The sequence below is a fragment of the Coccidioides posadasii genome, chromosome 4 (genome assembly GCF_018416015.2).
Source record: "Coccidioides posadasii str. Silveira chromosome 4, complete sequence".
NCBI lineage: Eukaryota > Fungi > Ascomycota > Eurotiomycetes > Onygenales > Onygenaceae > Coccidioides > Coccidioides posadasii.
Window position 1 is genome coordinate 2,901,137 of NC_089410.1, and position 22,267 is coordinate 2,923,403.

The following is a 22,267-nucleotide window of genomic DNA, read 5'->3' on the forward strand; positions in this document are numbered from 1 at the left end:
AGCTCAAACCTGGCTCCCTCTCCATGCACGTGACGTAAAGGCTTGGCGGGTTCGTGACTTTTTATTCAAAGAAAAAAAAAAATAAAACTTCTCTTTCTCTTCATGTTCATCATGGCACCGAATCCTTATCATCAATTGCTTCTTCTACATCACAGCCAATTGATCATTTATAGTGCCTAGAGAAGGTTTTTCATTGCAGTCAATTTTCGCTAGCGGTACCTTCGATTTTACCAAGGTGTACTGTTAGATAGTCACTGCGTACATTCCCATTTCAACAGCCTCACATCTCATTATGGACGGTTTGGTCCCTACCTGAGATTGAAGAGGCATGAAAACGCCTCAGTGATACCATAGTACCTTCTCTCATTGGGGGGTGTTTCTGCTAAAGCCATGGAAGGGAGTGGCGGGCTGCAATGGGGCATTTTAAATCTGGGGCTCTCTGCCCAGTAGAGCTTCTGTTCGAGACGCAGAAGTTGGGTTGCTCACCCTACTATCTGCACTTGACGCTACTCTGGTAGCTCGATACTGAGTATCTGGAGCGGTATCTTGACAATACCCATTTTGACAACTTGCCCCATGTGACTACCACAGGTATAGTGGTGAGTGGAGACTAAAAGGGTCTTCTGGGAAGATTGAAATCATTTTTACTGGACTTGAATCTATATGAAAACTACTAGCCCAGCAAGTAAATTTATTTATCATGAAGCCTCAACTCGCAAAACCTCTCTGCAATCCCAAACATCCGAAGTTTATTTCCGTAGACCTTCCAAAACTCATTGTCTAGTCGGGGTAGCAATTTGCCATGCTTAATTTTGGAATCGATTGTTAAATCACCTCCCGAAGTGAGGAACGAATCCTCTTCAACAGAATCGTCGTCCGAGCCCAAATATTCCGATATATCATCCGGCTGATCAGCGAGAATGTCGAATTTCGTTGCGTGAGCAATAACTGGTTGTTGTCTTGTAACAGTGACCGGCGTCTGGGAACATTCTCGTTCGCGTATTACCAGCGTTTCTTCAACGGAGCGTGAGGATGGTATATCCAGACCCTTTGCCAAAATGTCACCAGTGCCTAAAGATACTCCACCGCCTTCTCCGTCGCAACTGGCTTGTTCTGAGGCCCCCTCTGTGACAACACCCTTCGCGTGAAGCTGGGAGGCAAGTCTTAGGAAAACACGAGCCGTCATCAAACTATCATAGCCAGCTTCGTGGACAGGTTTCTCGTCGACATATTTGGTGTGCTGGGCGTCAGTAGCTTGGGATAGAAGTTAGCAATCCTTCTTCATACGGAAAAATTCATTACTCACTGAAAGTAGGAAGCTCCCTGAAACGCAACGATTCATCAAGCTCCTCTAGCGCCGAAGATGGAAGGGCTGATCCGCAGTCATGGGTTGCCAGGTATTTCGTGTCCACAATCATGGGAAACAATTCATGGACATTACCGAGGAACTCCTCTACTTTATCTGGAAGACCCCCAATGAAGCATTTGTAGAAATTTACCAAATCAGTAAAGATATTATGCCCAACTAGAACCAGTCGCTTTGACTTCAGCTTCGCCTGTAGATAGTCGATATGACCGAAGGCTTTTTGCTTACGACCGTGAGGGTCGCGACTGGAATCCGCAACAGAGTCGGAGGAGAGTCTGGATAAGTCGCCGCCGGTCATAGCCTCCACTATCCACCGAAAGCCCGTTTGGTTGTAGATACGCTCGCGAACTTGCCTCATCCGCCCCTCCTGTACATTGAGCTCACGTTTCTTGTCGTACTTGACGATTTGGACGAACATAGCCCTGCCAATTGAGACTAGATCCGGATATTCTGAACGAACAAGTTGATGAATCAGGCGTTTCTGGTAGTTATTGATTCCAGGCTGATTCGCAGACCTCTTTTCGGCGCTGGGAATATTAACGTATTCTTCTTTCCTCTTCACTATTATTAGCCCCAGCTGGGCACAAGGGTGGATAAAGTGAACCTCACATTAGGTTTGCTAACCCAGTCATTGATCAAGCGGCGAGCCTCTTCTAAAAATGCCATAGACTCTGTATCTAGACTGTCGAAGTTTATATTATCCATGGCGGCTAGACGACTTTGTCTGTCACGAACCCTCGCTTTTGCCATTCCTTCTTCCTCTCTCGATATATACGGGACGCCATCTATAAAGGGCGCATCCATGCGAAATCCGCTACGCAGGAGCAGATCGATCGCTTGATGTCTGTCTTAGTATTGCATTATAACCGCGAGGTTCACACTCTAAAAGCCAGCAAAAGATAGGACAAACCACTGCTTTGACACGTCCATGTCCTCTCCAAGTCCAACTTTGGATCGATTATTGGATTCAAATTGAAATTATACGGACGAAGGGTATAAGTTCCTATTTTTATTCAGCAAAGTAGCAGGTGACAGGCCAGGAGAAAGTTGCCCGGACCCCTATCCACATCCTCTCTAATAAAGGTTAACCCGACTTGGAGAATTTGGTACTTCTCCGCAGCTTCCTTGACCTCTTCGTATCTTGACTGAAGAGTTCTGCCACCACCCGAGGAACCATCCGTAGAGGGTTTTCGATCTTGCTTGCTAAAGATACCAGAAAATTCCAGGTCCAGAGCCACACAACAGGACTCAGCTATGTCGTTTAGAATCCTGGGAAGGGCCTGGCCGAATGAAGACTTGGTCACTTCCATTTTTGACTGCCCTGAGAACAAAAGGTTAAATAAAAGAGAAACTGTGATAAGCTCTCATTCTCTATCCAGGCTATAGGTAAAGAGACATAGTAGATGTGGGCACATAGAGGGGTAACGGAGTACAAAGACAAGGAACAAAGCAGAGGATAAAGTAAAGGCCAAGTTCGCCGGTTAGCAAGTTCTTATTCACAGAATTCTGCTTCTTGTAGTTACCGTCGCGTCCAGATAGCTCATTGTCATCCATTGTCTGCTGGCAGTCACGTGTCATCACGAGCGAATTTACTATAAGTACATATGTACTACCGGCGATTGGCACTAGAATGTCATAAGCCTGTGAGCATAGCTATGTAACTTTGAGACAACATTTGCCGAACGTTCAGGAATATTGTCAGCGCGCTAAGTCGAGATCTTCCAGAGTCGGCCGAGGGATGTATTCCATAAACAGATCACTTATCAGCCACGAGAGTTCAGATTGGTTTTGAAAGTAGCGAGCGGTTGTTATGTGTTCCAAGGGACCTATACCTCATCCAGGGGGAATGCTACTAGGGAACTTGTGGGGAGTTAATGGGACGAGGGAGAACTTTAACTCTATTGATGACATGAACCGTTGGCTCAATAAGCGCCTCTAGCTCATCGAGAAGACGATAGGTTTGCGTCCACACCCACTTGTGCTCTGTCATCTCGACCTCAGCCGCCGGAAGTTAAAGCTCATGGGGCAATTCGATATGCTAACTTGACTGGGGCTATCCGGGAATTTTTGTTTGGCTGAGCCTGCAAAAAGCATGGACCAAGTCAAGGAGGATGACATGTTTGTATGTTCTAAGCACCATTTACTGGGCTAGTTAACTTGTTACTCTGTACTATAAAGTAAGTAAACCACATAGCAAAGTATGGAGCTTGTTCCTTTTCCATCACAGCAGTTTAATTGTACAAAAATTGGTGCAGCGAAGATGAAAGACATAACATGGGAGGCGGAGATGTTATCATCGAGTTGGATGATTAGAGGACCGCAAGGATTCCAGCCATGGTTCCCAAAGATGGCTTCATGCAATGACTATGCCCAGTGGTCTGAAGGCTCTTGTTTCTCGTAGCCTTCTAGGCAAAAAGCCATCGCCAGGCCAGATAATACAACTTATCTTTCATATTCCCCCTTTCGCTCACCGGCACAAGCGTAGTGAAATCTTTTGAAGACTCGCTTGCTTGCGCCAGCAATCTTCTTTACTAAAGGTACGCAAATTAGGCCAGTCATTGACTATCAAAAGGCCGAAGGCTTTAACGTCATTCTGGCGAAGGACGATCATTGTCATGCTCGGCAAAAATATATGCTGTTCGTTCATTTATTTTGATAGAGTACCATCCAGCTAATCCTCAGTCTTTCAAAGTCACTTTGTATTGCCGGTATTGTATTTGCAGCAATAGGAATCTGGCTAATAATAATGTTCTTGTGTTGGAATTCTGCATGCATAGATGTCAAGTTATAGCTGTAGAAAACATGTGACAATAATCAATGATAAAGATTAGACTTGTGGGCGGTACGTGTATTAACTGTTTCAAGATGTTTGAAGGACTAGAACCTCTTCGGTGCAATTTTAGAGTCGAAGGACCATTGATGCAGGGCGTAGGCTGTGAGATCCGGAACATACCATGTAGAAGACAGGTTGTCCCAATACTCTCAATGAATCTTCGTGAGGAGAGGCTGCATAGTTCATCAACATTGCAATGGTAATCTTAGATTTCTCATAACGGCCTAAGTGTCCTCACCAAGTGGCCAAGGTATCACCTTTGATGAAATCCATAACAATATATTTTGCCGATGACATGGGGCAACTGTAAAGTGCATAAAGTTGGCCTGCCCTACCGAAGTTGACAACAAAACGGTCATCAACTTTAACCTGCTTGTACCCACTGTGGCAGTTTAGAAGAGGAGCTTCCTGGATCTCAACTGCTGTCTCAAGGGAACAGGGTATATCAGGAACAAAACGCGGAAGCTTGACAGGTGGTAAAATAGTCCAGTCCTGTGGTCCCTTGCAATATTGGCTTCCGATCGCGAAGCAAAGAATTGACAAGGATATGAAGAACAGTGCTAGCTTCTAGGTAAAAGCTTAAGCTTTCCAACCCAAAGCAGAGAGGGGCTTTCCTGATCACTGTGATGGACGATAGGAAGCATTGGATGTCAGGGGCGCCCAGGACCCTATGTTAATTTGGCAGCAGGCATCAAGGCGACGGGCTTGCAGAAGTATCATCACGATTCGGAGCTTTCCTAAAAGTTGCTCTCGCAAAGTCTCTGGAATTTGGAACGGATGTGTGTTTTTGAATAAGGATATTGCTTCTCTTTCTCTAGGGGGTTATACACTAGAGGAAGCCAAAAGCGCAATATCAAATTGCTAGAGCGTATTCCGTAGAGGATACCCTTTTGTACCAATATCCAAAGCCTGATACTTTGGTCCTCTTGAGGTCCAGCGGCCTTTCCAAGCCCTCCTGCATCAAGACGGCCGGTTGCATAATGAGGCCCTAACACGTGATAGTATTTGTGGGGCATCTGACTCAGCTAGTTTTGCTAGTTTAACCTAGTTAAGTACTAGCGCCATGGCCGATCTAGCTCCGTCCCGTGACGTGCGACTTTTGAGCCGAGGATAACAGGCGGTCGGCTTCGTTGCTGGAGCTCGCATTTCCAAAGGCCGGCCTCAACTACTGTTGACATCTGCCCAAACTCCAGCATACAAAATTTCTCGTGAGATTCCAATCCTTACAGCCGTCAAGAAAATATACCTAAGCACGATGTCGGACGATGGAACACCCTCTCCGGCGCAATCCCAATTGCTCTCCACATCAGCACCATCCCAGTCGCGATCTTTCAACAAACAGCTCCAGCAAACCTACAAGCAAGCTTCGCAGCTTTTCCTTACCCGTAGATTGCAAGAATCGCTGTCCGTAATCGAGCCATTGGTGACTCCTTCCCCCTCAAACGAGTCACACCAGCAGCAGACAAATGGCAACGGGGTCGCTGTTGCACCAGTTGCTTCGGCGTCAAGCAACTTGAAAATCAAAGTGTGGAACCTCTACATCACCCTTCTAAGTTCCATTGTGAATTTGGGCCCTGAAGAAGGAAAGAGACAAATTGGCCAGAAGGAATGGAAAACATTGGCTTCCAAAGTTCGTGATGGCGAGATCTGGGATACAGTTGTTCAGGTTGGGTATAATGGCAGAGAAGGCTCTGTGGATGCAGATGTTGTCTATAACTTGTGCGTATCGACTATAGCCCTTTCAAGCTTTATTGAAGGTGTTTTTGAGGTATTAACCGGACAAATCCCTTAGAGCCACCCTCTTACTCACCCATTCTCCGACCCAAACTCTCAACCAAGAGCGTCTCGAAAACTACTTAGCTTCATACGGTGTTCCGGACTTGGATATTGCGGCTCATATTCAGAATCACTCCCCCACGAGGCGGAAGCAAAGAATAGCATCCTCTAGGGGTGCAGATACTCCAAAGGACTTGACGATCCGCGTGAGATTACTAGAGTTATTCACTCTTCATGTTCTTCCCCGGAACGGTGAATGGGAATATGCCAGAGAATTCATAAATCTAAGTGAAGTTCTCGATGATGAGAGAAAAGAGACATTTCTCCAAACGCTAGATGGCTTACAAGAAGCCAAGGAACGTGATGCAGAGCGGGCTGCAGAGCTCCAAAAGGAAAAGGAAGAAGAATTGGAGCGGTTACGCAAGCAGCAAGAAGAAGAGGAGGAAGCAAGAAAGATATTGGAAGAGCAGCAACAGCGAGCAGCTGAAGCCGCCGCCGCTGCAAAGTCTGCCCATCAGAGCTCAACAAACGGCCATAGGAGAGTAAGCAGCGAAGTCGATTACGGCATCGAGCGGTCCAATCCAAATGGCAGTCTTAAAACTACCCGCGGCACGAAATCATCCATCAAATCATCTTCGCGCTCGCCGGAGCCGTCGAAACAAGTCAAGAAATCCAAGAAGCCGAAACCGGGTGCCCTAAGACAAGTCCGGCACTTGGGCAATTTACTCATTGCATTCCTAAAGCGTATGGCCAAATCAATGTCATCTAGCCCGATGTTCTTTCTTCGAGCGATTCTGCTAATTATGGGGGTGATAATGGCTTTGGGGCGCCCTGATATACGTGAACGGATCCGCCGCCTGACTGGCGTGGGGTGGCAGAAAGTTCGGGGGACTGTAGGCATGGGCGTTAAGGTTAGTTACATATAAAGGATGGGTCGTGATTCTGCGTATGAACATGTTTGATTTATCTTACAATCAATATCTATCTCCGAGTTGTGTATTATGTATGTAGATAGGGCTTCACTTCCTGTGTTGAGGCGCTTGCTGGCAAGTACCTGGTAATGTCAAAACCAGAGATTGAGCCATATTATCTTATAGACTCGGGTTTGGGTAGTCTACGGTCCCTAAAAACTTAGCCATATGCCTGAAAGTCTCTACTGAGGGAGTGAGCCGTATATACGTGCGCCGGACTGAATGTCGATGGGACTGTTCATAGTACCTAAAGATGGCGGGCATTCTCGCGATTATGTAAAAGTAAGACTGGATGAGGTCTCCGAGGCCTGCGAAGAATAACTATCGCCTCTAAAGTACGGAGGATTTTTCAGATGAGCTTGGACGTTGGCTTCCAGGAGGCCTTGTAAACCCTCATAAGTCTAATATCCAAAGTACTCCATTCTTATGCCGAAATGCAAGATTTTTGACACAGGGTTCAAAGTAAACCCATGGACAGAGGGGCTTTTACAGGGCTAGAGAGCTCCAGTGAACAGCATTGAAACCCTAAAACCGCCCATTATTCAGTTGTAGGTTGCTGAAGGGGCGGCGCGTCTTCGCGACTTTCATTATCACCGGTTAACCGTTTAAGTCGGCAAAGGATTCGTCACAACATAACCACAGCAAGTTCGACATTCCTGCTCGAAGTTTCCTCCTTTTTACGCAGTTTTCTCAGCCATGCTCGAAATAAATGAACCATAAAGTGGGCAGAAAAGATTTGCTCTGTCGTATATAAAATTACTGGGACGGACATCCTCGCGTTCAGAGAGACGTCATTCGATTTGTACATCGCGTAGAGCATGGGGATACCAAGGCCAATTGTCTTCGCTGGGCCGCAGAAACAAACCGCGATAGTTTCGACGGGAGGTAGCCGACGGAATATACGACTGATAAAACGGTTTGACATCAAGAAAGTTGGAGGCCAACAGAGAAAATAACATATCGCAGTCAGAAATAAGTATAGACCGATGTTAAAGAACACAACCAATATAATGGATTCTTTGGTCAGTGACTCGAGCGCTTGTGTTGCGAAGCAGGTAGAGAAACCCGTCCTTGAAGCCTTGATGTTAGGGAGAGATTCCACGTAGACAATCGTGTAACTCACCATGTCAGAAGAATCAAGCAGCACCCAGAGATTTTGGAAAAGTGAAACGTCTCTACTACATGCTTCGCTTGTTGGGGCCATGTCCAGCGAATCACCTGCCCCAGGACCAAGGGAATCAACACGCTTAGACCCAATGATTGGAAAACTTGACGATACAGCGAATCGAGGTCCGAATCAGCATGCCTCCAGAGATCAAAGCTGGGCGATTTAGGGAGCAAAGTCACGGTCCAACCAGGTGTGACAAATGGTCCCAGCATGTTTGCCACTAAGACTTCCATCAGTGCCACGGCATCGTCACCTCCAGCCTCCCTCGTCATCGCCACGTTAGAGGAAATAGTGGTTGGTAAGCAACCCACGAGAATATATCCAGCCAAAACTGCCTCATCGATTCGACGGCCGTGGTCACTTGTGTAGATTAGTTGAACAAATGCAACCATGATGGCCGGAACAACTAAAAAGGATATTCCCTGGACGAGGATGTGCACTCTGTAGTTGAGCAGTTGTAAGATGAGCTTTTCTTTCGCAATGCTCAAGCCGCTAATCAAGAAGATTATCGCAACGGCACCGTATAAAATGGAGTATTCCGCATGTATAATTCCTCCGTGTTTAGCAACGTTTGGGAAAAAGTAGGCCAGCAGGCAAGAAATTCCAATACCTATCAGGAGATATTGTCGAAGGATGAAAGCGCCTATGATACTCGAGGGCGGTGCCTGCTTCTCCGAATTGGCTTGATAATTGGTAGCCTGACTTTCCATAGTAAATGCTATAGTCTCTAACAGCTCTTGTTGGAAGCTGAGCTCCTATATTTCATAAAACTCAAAAAATTCGCTAGGAATCCATTTATCATTTAACCAATTCCAGAAGGCATAAAGGAAGGATATTTTCTGCTCCAGCTCGACTCGAGGAATAGAAAGCACCGTGCTCATGCAACCAACATTGACATCAATGTCATCATCCGCTGCAGCAAAATAGGATTTTACCGCGACAAGACTGATGAGTTCTGTTGTGCTTTCACAATTTCATACTCCGCACTCCGTGGTCCAGTTGCCGGCCTAGTTCACTGACTAGCGGGTGGGGACACCTCTCAAGACTGGCAGAAATCCTTGTTGGCCTTGCACGAAGGCTTTCGGAAAGCGGCGACACCGCAATCATCCACGGGGAAACATGCAAACAATGGCTTCAACCATCATTTCTCACCTTGAAATGTGAGAAGGCAACGCCAAAATTTAAGTCCTATAGCGCTCATTCGGACCAAGCCCGTTCGGGCCTGGGATGCGGAATCGTGCCGAGACATAGCCATCGTTTCTCGAGCACAAGCTCGGTATTCCCAGTCGAATAACCGAAGCCGAAGCTCTTCGAGTGAAAACTGACACAATGAAAGGAGAAGTCCCACGACATATGTCCCTTCACGTTCACGCATTGACTTTTGTCAAACGATAGGACGTTGGACGAAATTCCGCAACACCGAAAGATCGGATCAGATAAGATAATGGGCCGAACAGGCGGGCGGCTCCGCCGGCGGGCCGGAAATTAGAATATCCGCAAGCTCTTTCGGAATTTAGATTGTCCGACCTCACGAAGTCGGCCCGGCATCCATGCGCATGGTCAGAGCACCAACCTTCCAATCAGAAACTGACCGCTGTTACATTCCTGGGATTGTCATAATTGTGATACTAAGTGCATCTGGTTGCACCGAGTGAGATTCGGAAACCAAAGGAAATGAGCCATTCTGTCTGGAATCTCGAGTTCAAAGAGCGATTCTAAGCGGTATGGTATGTACAGACATGATCCGCGACTCGCAAGACAGTATAGGGAAGATCAAATACAAGCATATTTTGACCAAAGCTATTGCGTGTCCGTACTGAGGAGAGACTATATAAAACATCGATAGCTGTTGGCGACCATGTATAAGTTCTCCATTTTCATAGCATTACCAAGGACCGGCATTGGTTATTCTTATCAAGGGTTGGATGGGTGCACTAGGAGCTATTGCAGGTTTTCGTGGAGAAAGGATTGCTTGATCAAAGTAGTATTCTATATACCTTAGGTGCCGTAAGACAGACATCAAAGGACACATTGCGCGAAAAACGGCAGCCCTGTCAGGGCACATCGACAACGTAACAGTATTACCTAGTCAGTCTGCCCCTGGAGAAGCTGCAAGGGTGTCTCCAAACAATTTCAAATAACCCAATCCGACTGCGCAAAAATGATGGAAAAGAGCGTGCATTTTCAAAAAAGGGCTCTGCTCCTCGTACTCTGTCCTCTGTACACCGTTGCTGACAGGGGCAAGCAGGGGTATCTGCGGCAGACCGTTTTGAGGCGCGGTTTAAATCGGAGAAACATGCTCCTCAAATAAAAAAGGACATTGAACTAATCCAAGGATGACAGCTGGATTGCAGAAATCGAGCGTCTCCCCTCGCATTTCTTTTGCAATCCTTCCACACCGTCCGAGGCCGTCGGTGGCTTTCGAGGAATCGCGTCACCCGGCGTTCTAGCAAGATGACGTAATTTTCAGCGGGTAAAATCACCCTCTTGGCGTTTTGCTGATATAATCCACCGGCCCGCAGGGTTCGGACTCGCGCTCACATCCTCGGCATATCCATAAAGTACCTCTTCATATAAATAAAGGGAGAAGGAACAGGAAGGGTGGAACAAGTAGGCTTAGTTGTAGGCCTCTCGGCCCCGAAAACTCCCGGACTTGGCCGGCAACCCCGCAAGCAACATGATTATCGCCCGCCTTAGCCCGATCCATCTGCCTTGAATATTGGCGGGAGTGGCTTTTTTTCAGGTACAGAGGAACTGGTGGGAGGACTGCCAGCATGTGAAAAAAAAAATGTACGGAGCAACCATGAGTGTATATAAAAATCAAGCTGCGAAAGCTTGATCATATGATTGTATCTCACATGCTCTTGACCCAACTACTGGCTGGGAACCATTGGGAGCACGGGGTCTTTATATACTTTTGGCATCAGGGTTCAACTGGCATGTGGCAGAGTGCTGGCTTTCCGGCCTTGCGAAAACGAACATGAGCCTCGGACTTGTCTCCGTTGTTTTTCAGAACCATGGATGATACGTAAGATTAGTCGATAGCTACCTTCTGCTTGTCCTACCAATAGCCATGAACTGAACCGGTTCCTGCCTCCCAGTAAAATCATCATTGCTCTACTCCGTACCCTTTAAACAAATTACATGGATTTCCTGCTGCTGTTTCATTTTGACTTTGTGCGCTTTTTCAAACTGCAACATCCCACTTTTCCGCTTTGCCTACCCTAGCCGGAAACGATGTGGGGAAGATTTCTTCCGCTCATCCAGATCTGATAAAAAGCTCTGGCGTCTGCGCCTGGGTCACTGACGAAATCTTTGGAGCTTGCTATTGCTAGATCCCGCCACTGAGAGCCAAGGATTCACATTTTCCCAGCCTTTTCCTAATTCCGCACTCGGGGCGCTTTCCCAAAGTTTCTCTGGTACTTTTTTTTTTGAACTGGAGCCGGGGCGTTTCGGGTAGCCGTTGCAGTAATTTATTCAAAAAGATCGCTTTCCCACCACCCTCGGCACAGACGCACTCCTTGTCTTGACTCATTTTGCAAGTCATATTGACCGATCGGTGCTGTATTGGTTTTTGCTTAAGCTGTCTTTCATTTTAACTTCTGTTCCTCTCCACTCATAAAAGGTCATCGGCGGCGCTTGGGCTTGCTCTTTTAATTCGACTTTAAAGACGTTGAAAGATAGATACCAAGGAAAATGGCTTCAAAAGATAGGAACGCGAAACCTGCCTCCGCTGCAGTGAACTTGGTTGGTAAGGAGAAATGTGTTGTCTGGGAACGTTTGCGGTAAATATTAACGTCCCGGTAGCTGGTGGTGGAGCGGGAATGATGGAGGCCTTAGTGTGTCATCCTTTAGGTATGCGCCCTTCTGTTTTGGCTTGCAATTCTGCCGGTGAATCGACTGACATTCCTTAGATACCGTGAAAGTTCGAATGCAGCTTTCGAAAAAATCCCGCGCACCGGGAGTGAGTATTCGCGGCGTGAAATCCGTTCTCGACGATCTGGAAAGTAACGTGGTATCTGCAGGTTAAACCCCGTGGGTTCATCGCAACCGGGCAAGAAATTGTGCGAAGGGAAACCGTTCTCGGTTTGTACAAGGGCCTCGGTGCTGTGTTGAGTGGAATTATCCCCAAGATGGCTATCCGATTCACTTCCTATGGGTGGTACAAGCAAATGCTTGCAGATAAGGAGACAGGAAAATTGAGCAGCTCTCGCAACATGCTTGGTATGTTGGATCACCTAGAGAATTCTTTTTTGGTGGCCGACCAGATTCTTACCTTGACTTTTGAATCTATCTAGCCGGTCTTGCTGCGGGTGTCACTGAAGCCGTAGCTGTCGTCACGCCTATGGAAGTCATCAAGATTCGTCTCCAAGCCCAAAGCCACAGTTTGGCTGATCCCTTGGATACTCCCAAGTATCGCAGTGCTCCGCATGCTCTGTTGGTGGTTTTGAGGGAAGAAGGTTTCGGCGCTCTCTATCGTGGTGTGTCGCTCACTGCTCTCCGACAGGGTACCAACCAGGCGGCCAATTTCACCGCGTACACGGAGATGAAGAAGCTGTTGCAAGAATGGCAACCCCAGTATACGGAACTTCCATCCTACCAGACCATGGTTATCGGTCTTATTTCTGGTGCAATGGGTCCGTTCTCCAACGCGCCCATTGACACGATCAAGACGCGGTTGCAGCGCACGCCAAGTCAGCCCGGACAGTCGGCCATGTCACGCATCGTGTCGATCTCCAGTGATATGTTCAAACAAGAAGGTGCTAGAGCCTTTTATAAGGGTATCACACCACGAGTTATGAGAGTTGCACCCGGCCAGGCTGTCACATTCACGGTGTATGAGTTCCTGAGGGAAAAGATGGAAAAATCCACCCTTCCCATCGTCGGTGGAAAATATGAGGAATAAACGAAATCGAACAGAACAATCGCTCTCGTTGAAGATGGCGCGGACTGCGGCATCAGAGGCTCACCTGCAGGTCCAGCGGAGCGCTTTGGGATCCTCCAATCCGGCCGTCTTATCCCACTCTTGACAAAACAAAGATTCGGGAAATAGACATATCCATATCAATTTTTTCCGGTCATGTATATATACCGACTTTTCCCTTTTTTTTCCTTTTTTCTTTTTTCTAGTGTTTCTTGATTTCCCTTTTACTCTTTCTTTTAAACATTTTCAAGGTGTTCGAGCGGCTTGCATCTCGCATTTCTTGCAAATCTTGGACGACACTCTTGTGACATACACCTGATAGACTTGGTTGCTTCTTGGGTACAAAAAGCGTGTGATGTGTATGTATGTACATACATTGACTTAGCGACACGGTAGATGAACCGCTTTCAATGGCCTTTCTTGAAAATTCCGATAGATGAAATCTATGACTGAATGTAGATGATGTTGGAAGGGCGAACGTAGCACAGCAAACTAGCGTCTGGCGTGACGTTGGGGCGGCTCAAGGGAAGCTGGGGGGTTGGTGAAACGCGTCACAAGCCGGCCGTTTGACCCCTCGATCTCGACCAGAACTGCTGGAGAAGAGGAGAATCCGATCTTCAACATCAAGTATATCTTGTCAAGATGCAGTCAGGAATAACAGGTAGCCAATCAACCAAAGATACATTCGGTCTCCTGTGCTAACCGGTATCCAGCCTCCGCCGAGCTCCATGATGCCTTCAAGGCCTTTCTCTCCTCCCCGTCCTCCCTCTTCTGCCTTCCCATAACAATCGAGAGCGAACAGCTCGTTCCTCTATCTCCTATCTCCTTCGCATTTAATGCCAACGATGCCCTTGATGATAAGCCATTCTTCGAATCCCTTCCATTCCTCAAAGATACTCTCCAACCTAAAACCCCGATATACCTTCTCCTCCGCCGGTTCCAGCATGAGGATCCCATAGAATCGCAGCTGGTTGCGCTTACTTACATTCCCTCAAATAGCGGGGTCCGTGCCAAAACAATTTTTGCAAGTACCCGTGCTACTGTAGTTCGTGAATTGGGCTCTGAGAAGTTCTTCGACACTGTTTTCGCGGTCGAAGAGGAAGAGATTTTGAGCGAAGCTGCCTGGAAGGAACGGGAGGCAGATAAGAAGGCCTCCAGGGGTGGCAATGGAAATGGGACGGCGGCGGATGAAGATGATGCGGAAAGCAGGAGGCAGGATGTCATGGGAGAGAAGGAAAGGGCGCTTGATGCCATCAGGCGGGCCGAGAACGAGGCGAGGAGCATGTCAATGAGAAGAGATATCGGAATTGGGGGCACTGTTGGCGCCGGAGGGGCGGCCGATCTCAAGGGTGTCCCCTTTCCGCTTGGGGATGGGGTCAAGGAAGCGCTGCAGAAACTGGAAAATGATGAAGGAGGAGCCGTTTTATTGGTAAGGCTGCTTTTCCGTTCCATTGTGCTAAAACACAATCTAGTGTGCTACGTATATTCGCTAAACCGATTTAAAAGGGTATTGATATTCCTAATGAAACCCTCACGCTTCTCTCCACCGAATCAAACGTTTCTCCCGGATCACTCTCTAGCCTAATACCAGACTCGAAACCCCAGTACACGTTCTACCGGTATCCCACCACATCCGCGCTGGTCTTCGTTTATACTTGTCCTTCGACGTCGGCTATCAAGGAACGTATGCTCTACGCTAGCTGTCGCAGAGGAACGTTGAAGGTGGCTGAGGCACAGGGTCTGACAATCTCGCATAAGGTTGGTGCCAAAGCCGTTGAAAATAAAACCCCGCTCACAACGCGTACTGATATACCCATAACGACAGATTGAGGCATCTTCCCCTGACGAAATCACCCAGACACGATTGGAGGAAGAAATCAGTCCCCGAAAAGAAGATGGGCCTCAGAGAGGTTTTGCAAGACCAAGGAGACCGGGGCGGTGATCGTGATAAGGTGATCGAAGAAGCGCAAATTTCACCCGTTTTCGATAGTGCTTTCCCTATAGTGTTTCTATGTCTCACCCATAGATAGCTCTATCCCACCCTTCAGAGTTAGATCTTTCATAATTTCTCTTCATCTCCATTTGAGATTTGGAACAGGAGGCACGGAGTATCTTCGGTGTAAACCAAACTGTTAAGACCTTTCCTCTTTCCCGTTTTCGACGATGCGTGTAGTTCGATTGATAGAAGCCCGGCCGCCACAGGCTTAAATGAGCAAACGGGAGGAGGCGTCAGGTCACATCGCCGTCGATCGATGCTGCTTCCTCTGGAAGAACAAGTCTGTCCTCGAACTTCCCAGGTTTATAATCTTCGGACACCCGTCTCGGTCTTTTTCCAGCCTCGTACACTCAAAGCAGTAGAAGGCATCACTGATTCCCTCGCCTCCGCACACGATGCACTTATTTTGGTAGTTTCCGAAGGAACATTCGTCACAGACGCGGACGAGAGTCGTGGGCCGGACGTAGGAGTCGCAAACGGGACATTTGCCGTCGCATTTGTCACAGAGGCGGCCGATAGAGATGCCGGTCTGCTTGCGGCACATTACGAGATCGGGATGATGGCGAGACATTGTGATTCAGAGTTGATTTTCCCGTTTCAACTAAGATTGCGCGGCGAGAATAGAGGAGGTGATTGTCAACGCCCTAGCTTTCGCGTTGTTTCTACGGAGTATTTAACCAAATCCTGGTGGCGGGAATTCTGCACAACCGACGTAATCACGTGACATTCTACTGCTGTCCCGGAAAATTGGAAGGCCGAATCCCGGGATTGAAGGAATTGAGGTCCAACAGACACGGAACGCAGGATCGAGGAGGTTAGGTACGGACAGCATTGGCTTTGCAACATGGCAGCCGACCTGCGCCTGCAGAAGAAAGGCCGGGTGAGGCATTTAGTGCTCGGATGACCGAAGATCCCATAGCTGCTCAACAGATGAGCAGCAGTGGTCATGATGAGCGGCGTACAAGAAAGGCGAGAGTAGAAATATTCAGAAGCATCTTGGGATCTTGTCATGTTAACTACATAGCTGCGTTTCTAGAACTTCCGCCATCTCAATAGCTGTGGCCACAAGAACTGCATCCGCCTGCTTTAATTATTAGTAAAGATACCTTGGACCTCTTCAAGGTATTGAGCATATTCATCCAGCTTTGATTTCACGCATAAGGTCATTTCAGGGCGCCAGAACAGGGATATCCCGTCTCGAGCTATCATTTTTGGCACTTCATCAAACATTGGCTCAAGGTGCTCCCTGAAATGGTTGAATAAACTTTTCGGAGTCTGCAATGCACTCAAATACCAGTAGTGGCCGTCCTTTAAAGCTGTTTTCATGTGTACAGTCCGGGAGTAGAGTCTTCTTTTGCAATATAGCAGCATGTGTGTATTCTCAATCATAGCACACCACGAACTGTTCATATTCTTCTCGGCCCTCGATTTCATCAACACCCGTCCCTGTCAACCAAAATGGAGGCCGCAGGTTTTCTAATAGCAAAGAACATGCCCATTCAAGATCAATAATATAGTTGATGTTCCAATCTTCATCAACAGGAAAGTTGCTTGAATGCATATTCGTTAATTGCATAACAAAAGGTCCCTCACAGACATGTCGATTAGTAAATTGATGAAGCAAGGCTTTCATGAGCACTAGATCTTTGGCTTGTGAACGTGCATCAATCTCATGAACTGCAGCATTCCCCTGATATAGTAGATAATTATCATGAACAGCAAGCAAATCAAGATAGAAGCTGTCGGCGTTCGTGTAAGTCCTTCCCCGTGAAATATCTGTCGGTGTAGACCAATTCTCCAACTGGTGAAGATGGCAGAACATCGGACGGCTGGCATTTGGCAAGAGATAAACCGGCATTGTCTCTGGTGCTTGCTCCAGGTCCAGTGCTAAAGCGGTATCCCGCCCCAAGAAAACTTCCCGGGACAAGGAAAATCTATTCCTCCGCCAAGTACTTGAATAGGTAGGCCAAGCACGGCTACCAGCGATTTGGAACGGTGGTCCCAAAGGAGAGGCCGTCGAGAACAATATTAGTTCCTCCTGCTGCACACCGGAGTAGTTAGCTGTTTTTTGCATTGTTGGAACGATAACTATCCATCTAAAGGCGGCCCACAAGTCATGGCTGAAGGGTAAGTGCACGCAATATCCAGGATTCTAGGATTTGGGCTGAAGCCTCCGATATCTAGATCGATCGCGTCAGCTGTCGCATTGCCTGATCCGGAACCATCGAGTCCCGATGCCACTTTGAAACGGCGACAGTTCCCTTCTCAAGAAGATAACAATACTAAGCGCCGTCGAGTTAGTACGAGTCAAGCACAGTCCACGGCGGACGATACTTCGCAGGTTTCACCCGTCGTACCGAGGACATCTGTCGATGACGGAAAGGAAAAGGGTCGCCAAAAAACTGGACGGGAGGAAGAGCGCAAGCGTGGTCAGAGGTTATTTGGCGCATTGCTCGGGACGCTTTCACAAAGCTCATTGACAGCCACACAGAAGCGGCGCGCCGACATTGAGCGAAAGCAACAGGCCAAGCTGAAACAGCAGGATGAAGAGTATGATGAACAATATAGGAAACGGCGCGAGGAGCTAATGGCTCGGAGAAGAAGGGATCAAGTGGTATATGAGAGAGAGTCGGTAAGTGGGTTTGTTCTTCTTTCGCTGCTTTCATGGCATGTGCTAAGAATAATGCGCAGTTGCGAGTTCGCCATTCAAATCTGCGGGCGATGGCCCGCTCTCTGAAGACTAAGTCGACACCAACCCTGGTTTGTTCCCTTGCCCTTGTATCGAAAGCCAATACAGTATGAATTTTGCTAACACCATGCTTAGTACTACAAACCTTGGCAGCTTCGGCCAGAAGAAAAGGACATCATCGACTCGCAGGTAGAAGATGCAGAAGCTATGATCGCAAAGGAAGTGGAAGACTTCGAACGCCGGAATCGCAGAGAAACCGAAGGATCGCAACCGGATAAAGAAGCGGCAGAGTTACCTCCCGCAGTTGAGTCAAGAAGCACCGCGGATCCGACGGAGTCAATTGCTAACAATGGCCCAAAGCCGGACACGGTGGGTTCCGATACTAATGATCATCAAGAAGCTTCAGAGGCCCAAAAGCAAACCACTACTAATGATATTCCTGTTCCTCCTGACCGGAATGAGGAAACAGCTCATGCGAGACCCAATGAAGATGACTCGGGGGAGGTTGTCTTGGAAGACAAAGAAGATACTGTGATATACTAGGTTGGCCCTGATTTTACCCTCTCCTGATTCTCACATTCCTGAAGGCCTTTCCCACAAGTCGCACTGCTATCCATCTAACATGCACCCGGACTCCTGTCTTGCCATTCCCCACATCGCCAGCATTCCAGCTTGAGCTGTTGTCGGCCAAACTTTGCTTCCAATGAACTTTTGACGGCGTTCGTTTGCACCACTTGGGTGCATGCTGATTCCGTTCCCGCTAATCACGCATCTAAGCAATGTGGAAACAATTTGTATGTTCCGAGCGTATTTATGTTGATAATGCAAATTTTAGCAGTTAACATCGAGATTGTACTTTATTCTGGATGGACAGATAATGGATTCCAAGGAAGCGGGCAAGTCTGCGCTTCAAGCCACGTGAGCTGAACCTCGGTTTGACTAAGCTTTCAGTCGGGTACTCGTCAAAACACGTTCACCAGTGCAGCAACCCCGGACCCTGGCAACAGACCCGCTATACATAAGGGCGCCTTGCTCGCGGTTCTGCCACAATGTAGTCTCCATCCGAAGCTGAACACTCTTGTATACACACAAGTTGACGTCCCTTTAACTTGGACAACGGCTTCGGCCCCCCAAAACATACAACCTCCATCATGACAGCAGACAAGATAGACGTCTGGAACGACCCGCGGATCCAAAAATGTTCCACTTTTGTCAACGGCACTCGATATGGTAGGTAGCAACCCTCTGTATACGAGAGGTATCTTCTTTATATGTGATTATATGATGCTTTCACCCGTCTCTCGCCAACGTATCATCAAGCTACATTTCATTCATTAGTTGTTCATGAATTTTATTCTAACGAATTGTTCACTATACAGGCTATCTTCTCGGGGTCCCTCCAAACGGAGACTACCGGGCAACTGTTTTTCTGGTCCGTTCGCCTTAGAGAAACCCTAGTCACTGCTGCTCATAGCTTTATTTCAATCCATCGGCCACTCTAGAAGTCAAGAAAGCTTCTAGCAGAGATTGCTTTCTTTGCTGCCCATTTGATCTCAAAACCTGACCGTTCCGGGATCTAGATCCATGGCTTTCCTGATCTTTCAATGGGATGGAGATACCAGATCCCAGCTCTGTTAAATATGGGCCTTCGGGTTGTTGCCCCAGATTGTCTTGGGTATGGGAGAACAGTAAGTGTCTTGCTCTTTATGTCGTTATTACTCAAACTCGAATGATGTCAGGACTAACACCGCATTCCAGGAAGCTCCCGATTTCACATCGGAATCCGCCCCTCGGTACGCATTCAAGCAATGTGCAGCTGATATGAAAGAGCTCGCACGGCAGCTGGGCACATCCAAGATCATCCTTGGTGGCCATGATTGGTTCGTTCATCCGGAAGCATCTCCAGCGCCCATGTTCTGGGAATTTTGGGGTTCAACCTAACTAGCGATTCATCGCCTCTAATGCGGCTCTACTTCAGGGGTGGTTTTGTCGTTTATCGTATTGCGCTCCATTGCCCGGGTTTCGTCACACATATCTTTTCCGTATGTACCCCGTATGGCCCTCCTCACCGGGAGTTTGTTCCCCTGGACAAGCTAGTAGCAACTCGCATTCCGTTTTTCGGTTATCAACTCCAGTTCGTGAGTGGAGAACTCGAGAAAGTTATTAAAGACAAGAGGGACATCCGTCAATTCCTGATCGCGTTATTCGGAGGGAGGACTCCAAAGGGAGAATTCGGGTTTGACGTCACAAAAGGGGCACTGTTGGACAAGTTGCATGAGCTACAACCCTCGCGAGTTATGAGCGAAGAGGTATACCAATATCTCTTTGACAGCCATTTCATCAACATTATATTAACCGCTTTAACAGGAGCTAAATTACTACGTCGAGGAATACTCTCGGAGTGGAATGCACGGCCCACGTGAGTTTAAATTGCTTCCAATGCTTATGCCGAAGACAGGAACAGGTATCCTAACGCTGGTACTTAGTGAACTGGTATCGCACCCGCGAACAGAATTATAAAGAGGACCTTGAGCTCATCGGGCTCAAACTCGACATTCCGGTCCTTTTCATCAGAGCCACAAACGACGCGGCCCTCCGCCCGGAACTATCACAGAATATGTCAAAGTACATCCGGGATCTAACACAGGCCGAGGTTGATGGTACGCATTGGGTTCTGTGGCAAAAGCCTGAGGAGTGCAATGCCATTATCGCAAAGTGGATGGAGGGTGTTGTCTTTGGGGCACAGAGTAAGATATAATCCAGAAGAGGACACAATACTTGTTTGATATTTAAGTTTTGTTTCATTATTTATGATGACGATACAAGTATGACGCGCTTGGGTCGAACATACACGTATCCTATCCATCCAAAGGTGGCAGCAAAGGGTGTGGGAGTGGCTATCTTTCGTCCATTTTTCTCTGCTTAGACCAATATATTCATGATTGATCAAAGGTTCAATTCAATCTTCCAAGACTTTCGTTTCAATGCTGACTCCACATTTCTCCAACCTAGCGACATATTCGTCGCCTAGGATGGCCGGTGTTAAGTAGCCTCCCTTCAGGTCCTTCCCAACTCTTTCACTAGTTATCAAAACCATAGCAGCCTCCGCTATGAGCATTCCAGTCATGGGGTAAGCAGGACCCTGGTATGCAAGTCTGCCCAAAACCCGGATAGGTTTCTTTCCAGGTTCGGCATGCTCAGCCGTCGCGACACCGCGATATTCCACATAATCCCCGACAGTATCCTCCTTTGCGGGACCCTGGCCCGGGTCTGGAAGAAATCTCTTCACCAGCAATCGAATAGGCGGAATCATCAGACATATCGCAGCTAATATGATGCAGAAATGGACTACTAGGCCCATGAAGACATTACGGGCCTTGCCAAATTCCTGGAAATGAAAGTTTTGGTCGTATAAATCTGGCATGAGGGAGCTACTCCGGTGCACGATGGCACTGTCACACGAAGCTGGTAAAGTAGTTGTTACTGTTCCAATGTCCCTCACATAATGGACACCGAAAAGTCTTCGAAGGAGCGGTGTTGATGGAACAGTGGACGGCCTAGAAACTGACAAACGGTACGGATCGTTCATAGCGCGGAACTCTTTGAATGTCAGGTTTTCAAATGCGGCGAGAATAGACGCTGCGGTTCCACCGCTAATACCTGCACCTCTAAAGAGGAGGTTAGATATTGTCTTTTCTGATCCAGAAAGGTCAACTTGCTTACTTTAGCTCATAGAGAGACAGAATTACTTCCTTCACCTTAACACCAAATTGGGCATTTATCGATTTCGCCATTGACCAGGTTACCAGGTCAGACGGTGCGCTCTCAAAACCATCTGTGGGTATCATCTAACATGATAAAGTCAATAGAGGCCCCTAATATCATATAAAAGATCGAGGCGTTACTGACAATCGCACCCGTCCGTTTGGCAGTTTCATCATATTTGTCAATCATCTCCTGGACCCATGGGATCTCTCCAGTCCTGATTGATGGGCGAAATAGTTAGACATAACGAAGGCATTGGAGAGATGAAGGGGGGGGCGTTCCCTTACACATCAAGATAATGTGTACCATTATTTGCGCAGGCCTTGACTACCGGAGTCGAGTATTTATGATACGGCCCTACACAATTGATCAAAACTTTTGTCTTCCGTACAAGGGACCCCAGCTCATCGTCGTTGAGTTGGACCGGAAGTATTTCTAAATTCGGGAAAGAGGTCAGTGCCACAAGCATTGGGTATCAGAAACCGTTGGACTTCGTATGTCAGGCCGAGAACATCAGATAGAAATCTCTTATACTTGCCTGGGTCCTTGCGATCAGGCCCATCTCTTTTAAGCTCCGATGCCAGTGCCTCGAGCTTCTGGGCTGATCTTCCTGCGATCCCCCATTTTAAGGTTGTTGGAAGATTTTGAGCGATGTGCTCCGCACAGCACTTCCCAGTGTATCCAGTAGCTCCTAGGACGATAATATCAAGGCTCCTGGATGATGCCATCGTGCTCAATTAGTTATTATCAGAGGGATGTATGTAAATCGAAGAGGCAAT

At 47.6% G+C, this 22,267-nt stretch overlaps 8 protein-coding genes across 11 annotated transcripts; 5 read left to right on the forward strand and 3 right to left on the reverse strand.

Annotated features, from left to right (window-relative positions):
- Positions 1 to 621: 621 nt before the first annotated feature.
- D8B26_007804 (uncharacterized protein) lies at positions 622 to 2,861 on the reverse strand. Its single transcript, XM_003067291.2, has 5 exons — positions 2,424 to 2,861; positions 2,277 to 2,369; positions 1,976 to 2,202; positions 1,307 to 1,922; positions 622 to 1,254 (listed from the first exon to the last, which is right to left on the reverse strand). Exons 1-5 carry the CDS (start codon positions 2,674 to 2,676, stop codon positions 692 to 694), a joined length of 1,752 nt encoding a protein of 583 aa, XP_003067337.1. The 5' UTR covers positions 2,677 to 2,861; the 3' UTR covers positions 622 to 691.
- Positions 2,862 to 5,454: 2,593 nt separating this feature from the next.
- Positions 5,455 to 7,030, forward strand: D8B26_007805 (uncharacterized protein; the record flags this gene model as incomplete). Its single annotated transcript, XM_003067292.2, has 2 exons — positions 5,455 to 5,918; positions 5,992 to 7,030. 2 exons carry the CDS (start codon positions 5,455 to 5,457, stop codon positions 6,899 to 6,901), a joined length of 1,374 nt encoding a protein of 457 aa, XP_003067338.2. The 3' UTR covers positions 6,902 to 7,030.
- A 541-nt stretch (positions 7,031 to 7,571) lies between these two features.
- On the reverse strand, positions 7,572 to 8,824 carry D8B26_007806 (uncharacterized protein; the record flags this gene model as incomplete). The annotated part of the gene is made up of 2 exons (XM_003067293.2): positions 7,572 to 8,016; positions 8,070 to 8,824. The coding sequence occupies 2 exons, from the start codon at positions 8,822 to 8,824 to the stop codon at positions 7,572 to 7,574; spliced, it is 1,200 nt and encodes a 399-aa protein (XP_003067339.2).
- Positions 8,825 to 11,167: 2,343 nt separating this feature from the next.
- On the forward strand, positions 11,168 to 13,455 carry D8B26_007807 (uncharacterized protein). 2 transcript variants are annotated; one of them, XM_003067294.2, is made up of 5 exons: positions 11,168 to 11,865; positions 11,922 to 11,969; positions 12,029 to 12,078; positions 12,140 to 12,338; positions 12,413 to 13,455. In XM_003067294.2, the coding sequence occupies exons 1-5, from the start codon at positions 11,811 to 11,813 to the stop codon at positions 13,018 to 13,020; spliced, it is 960 nt and encodes a 319-aa protein (XP_003067340.1). In that variant the 5' UTR covers positions 11,168 to 11,810; the 3' UTR covers positions 13,021 to 13,455. The 2 variants fall into 2 exon arrangements, with proteins under 2 accessions (XP_003067340.1, XP_065981727.1); XM_066125643.1 differs by having other exon boundaries at positions 11,168 to 11,969.
- Positions 13,456 to 13,680: 225 nt separating this feature from the next.
- TWF1_1 (Twinfilin-1) lies at positions 13,681 to 15,484 on the forward strand (the record flags this gene model as incomplete). Of its 3 annotated transcripts, XM_066125644.1 has the most annotated exons (4): positions 13,681 to 13,699; positions 13,752 to 14,467; positions 14,545 to 14,796; positions 14,864 to 15,436. In XM_066125644.1, 4 exons carry the CDS (start codon positions 13,681 to 13,683, stop codon positions 14,978 to 14,980), a joined length of 1,104 nt encoding a protein of 367 aa, XP_065981728.1. In that variant the 3' UTR covers positions 14,981 to 15,436. The 3 variants fall into 3 exon arrangements, with proteins under 3 accessions (XP_065981728.1, XP_003067341.1, XP_065981729.1); XM_003067295.2 differs by having other exon boundaries at positions 14,545 to 15,484; XM_066125645.1 differs by having other exon boundaries at positions 13,752 to 14,796.
- Positions 15,485 to 17,032: 1,548 nt separating this feature from the next.
- On the forward strand, positions 17,033 to 18,531 carry D8B26_007809 (uncharacterized protein). The gene is made up of 4 exons (XM_066125646.1): positions 17,033 to 17,161; positions 17,219 to 17,666; positions 17,726 to 17,794; positions 17,859 to 18,531. The coding sequence occupies exons 1-4, from the start codon at positions 17,151 to 17,153 to the stop codon at positions 18,264 to 18,266; spliced, it is 936 nt and encodes a 311-aa protein (XP_065981730.1). The 5' UTR covers positions 17,033 to 17,150; the 3' UTR covers positions 18,267 to 18,531.
- Positions 18,532 to 18,721: 190 nt separating this feature from the next.
- On the forward strand, positions 18,722 to 20,494 carry D8B26_007810 (uncharacterized protein). Its single transcript, XM_003067298.2, has 7 exons — positions 18,722 to 18,953; positions 19,103 to 19,155; positions 19,304 to 19,411; positions 19,482 to 19,603; positions 19,702 to 20,032; positions 20,091 to 20,142; positions 20,210 to 20,494. Exons 1-7 carry the CDS (start codon positions 18,875 to 18,877, stop codon positions 20,479 to 20,481), a joined length of 1,017 nt encoding a protein of 338 aa, XP_003067344.2. The 5' UTR covers positions 18,722 to 18,874; the 3' UTR covers positions 20,482 to 20,494.
- A 188-nt stretch (positions 20,495 to 20,682) lies between these two features.
- On the reverse strand, positions 20,683 to 22,216 carry D8B26_007811 (uncharacterized protein; the record flags this gene model as incomplete). The annotated part of the gene is made up of 5 exons (XM_003067299.2): positions 20,683 to 21,391; positions 21,447 to 21,571; positions 21,633 to 21,705; positions 21,776 to 21,923; positions 22,027 to 22,216. 5 exons carry the CDS (start codon positions 22,214 to 22,216, stop codon positions 20,683 to 20,685), a joined length of 1,245 nt encoding a protein of 414 aa, XP_003067345.2.
- Between the last annotated feature and the right edge of the window lie 51 nt (positions 22,217 to 22,267).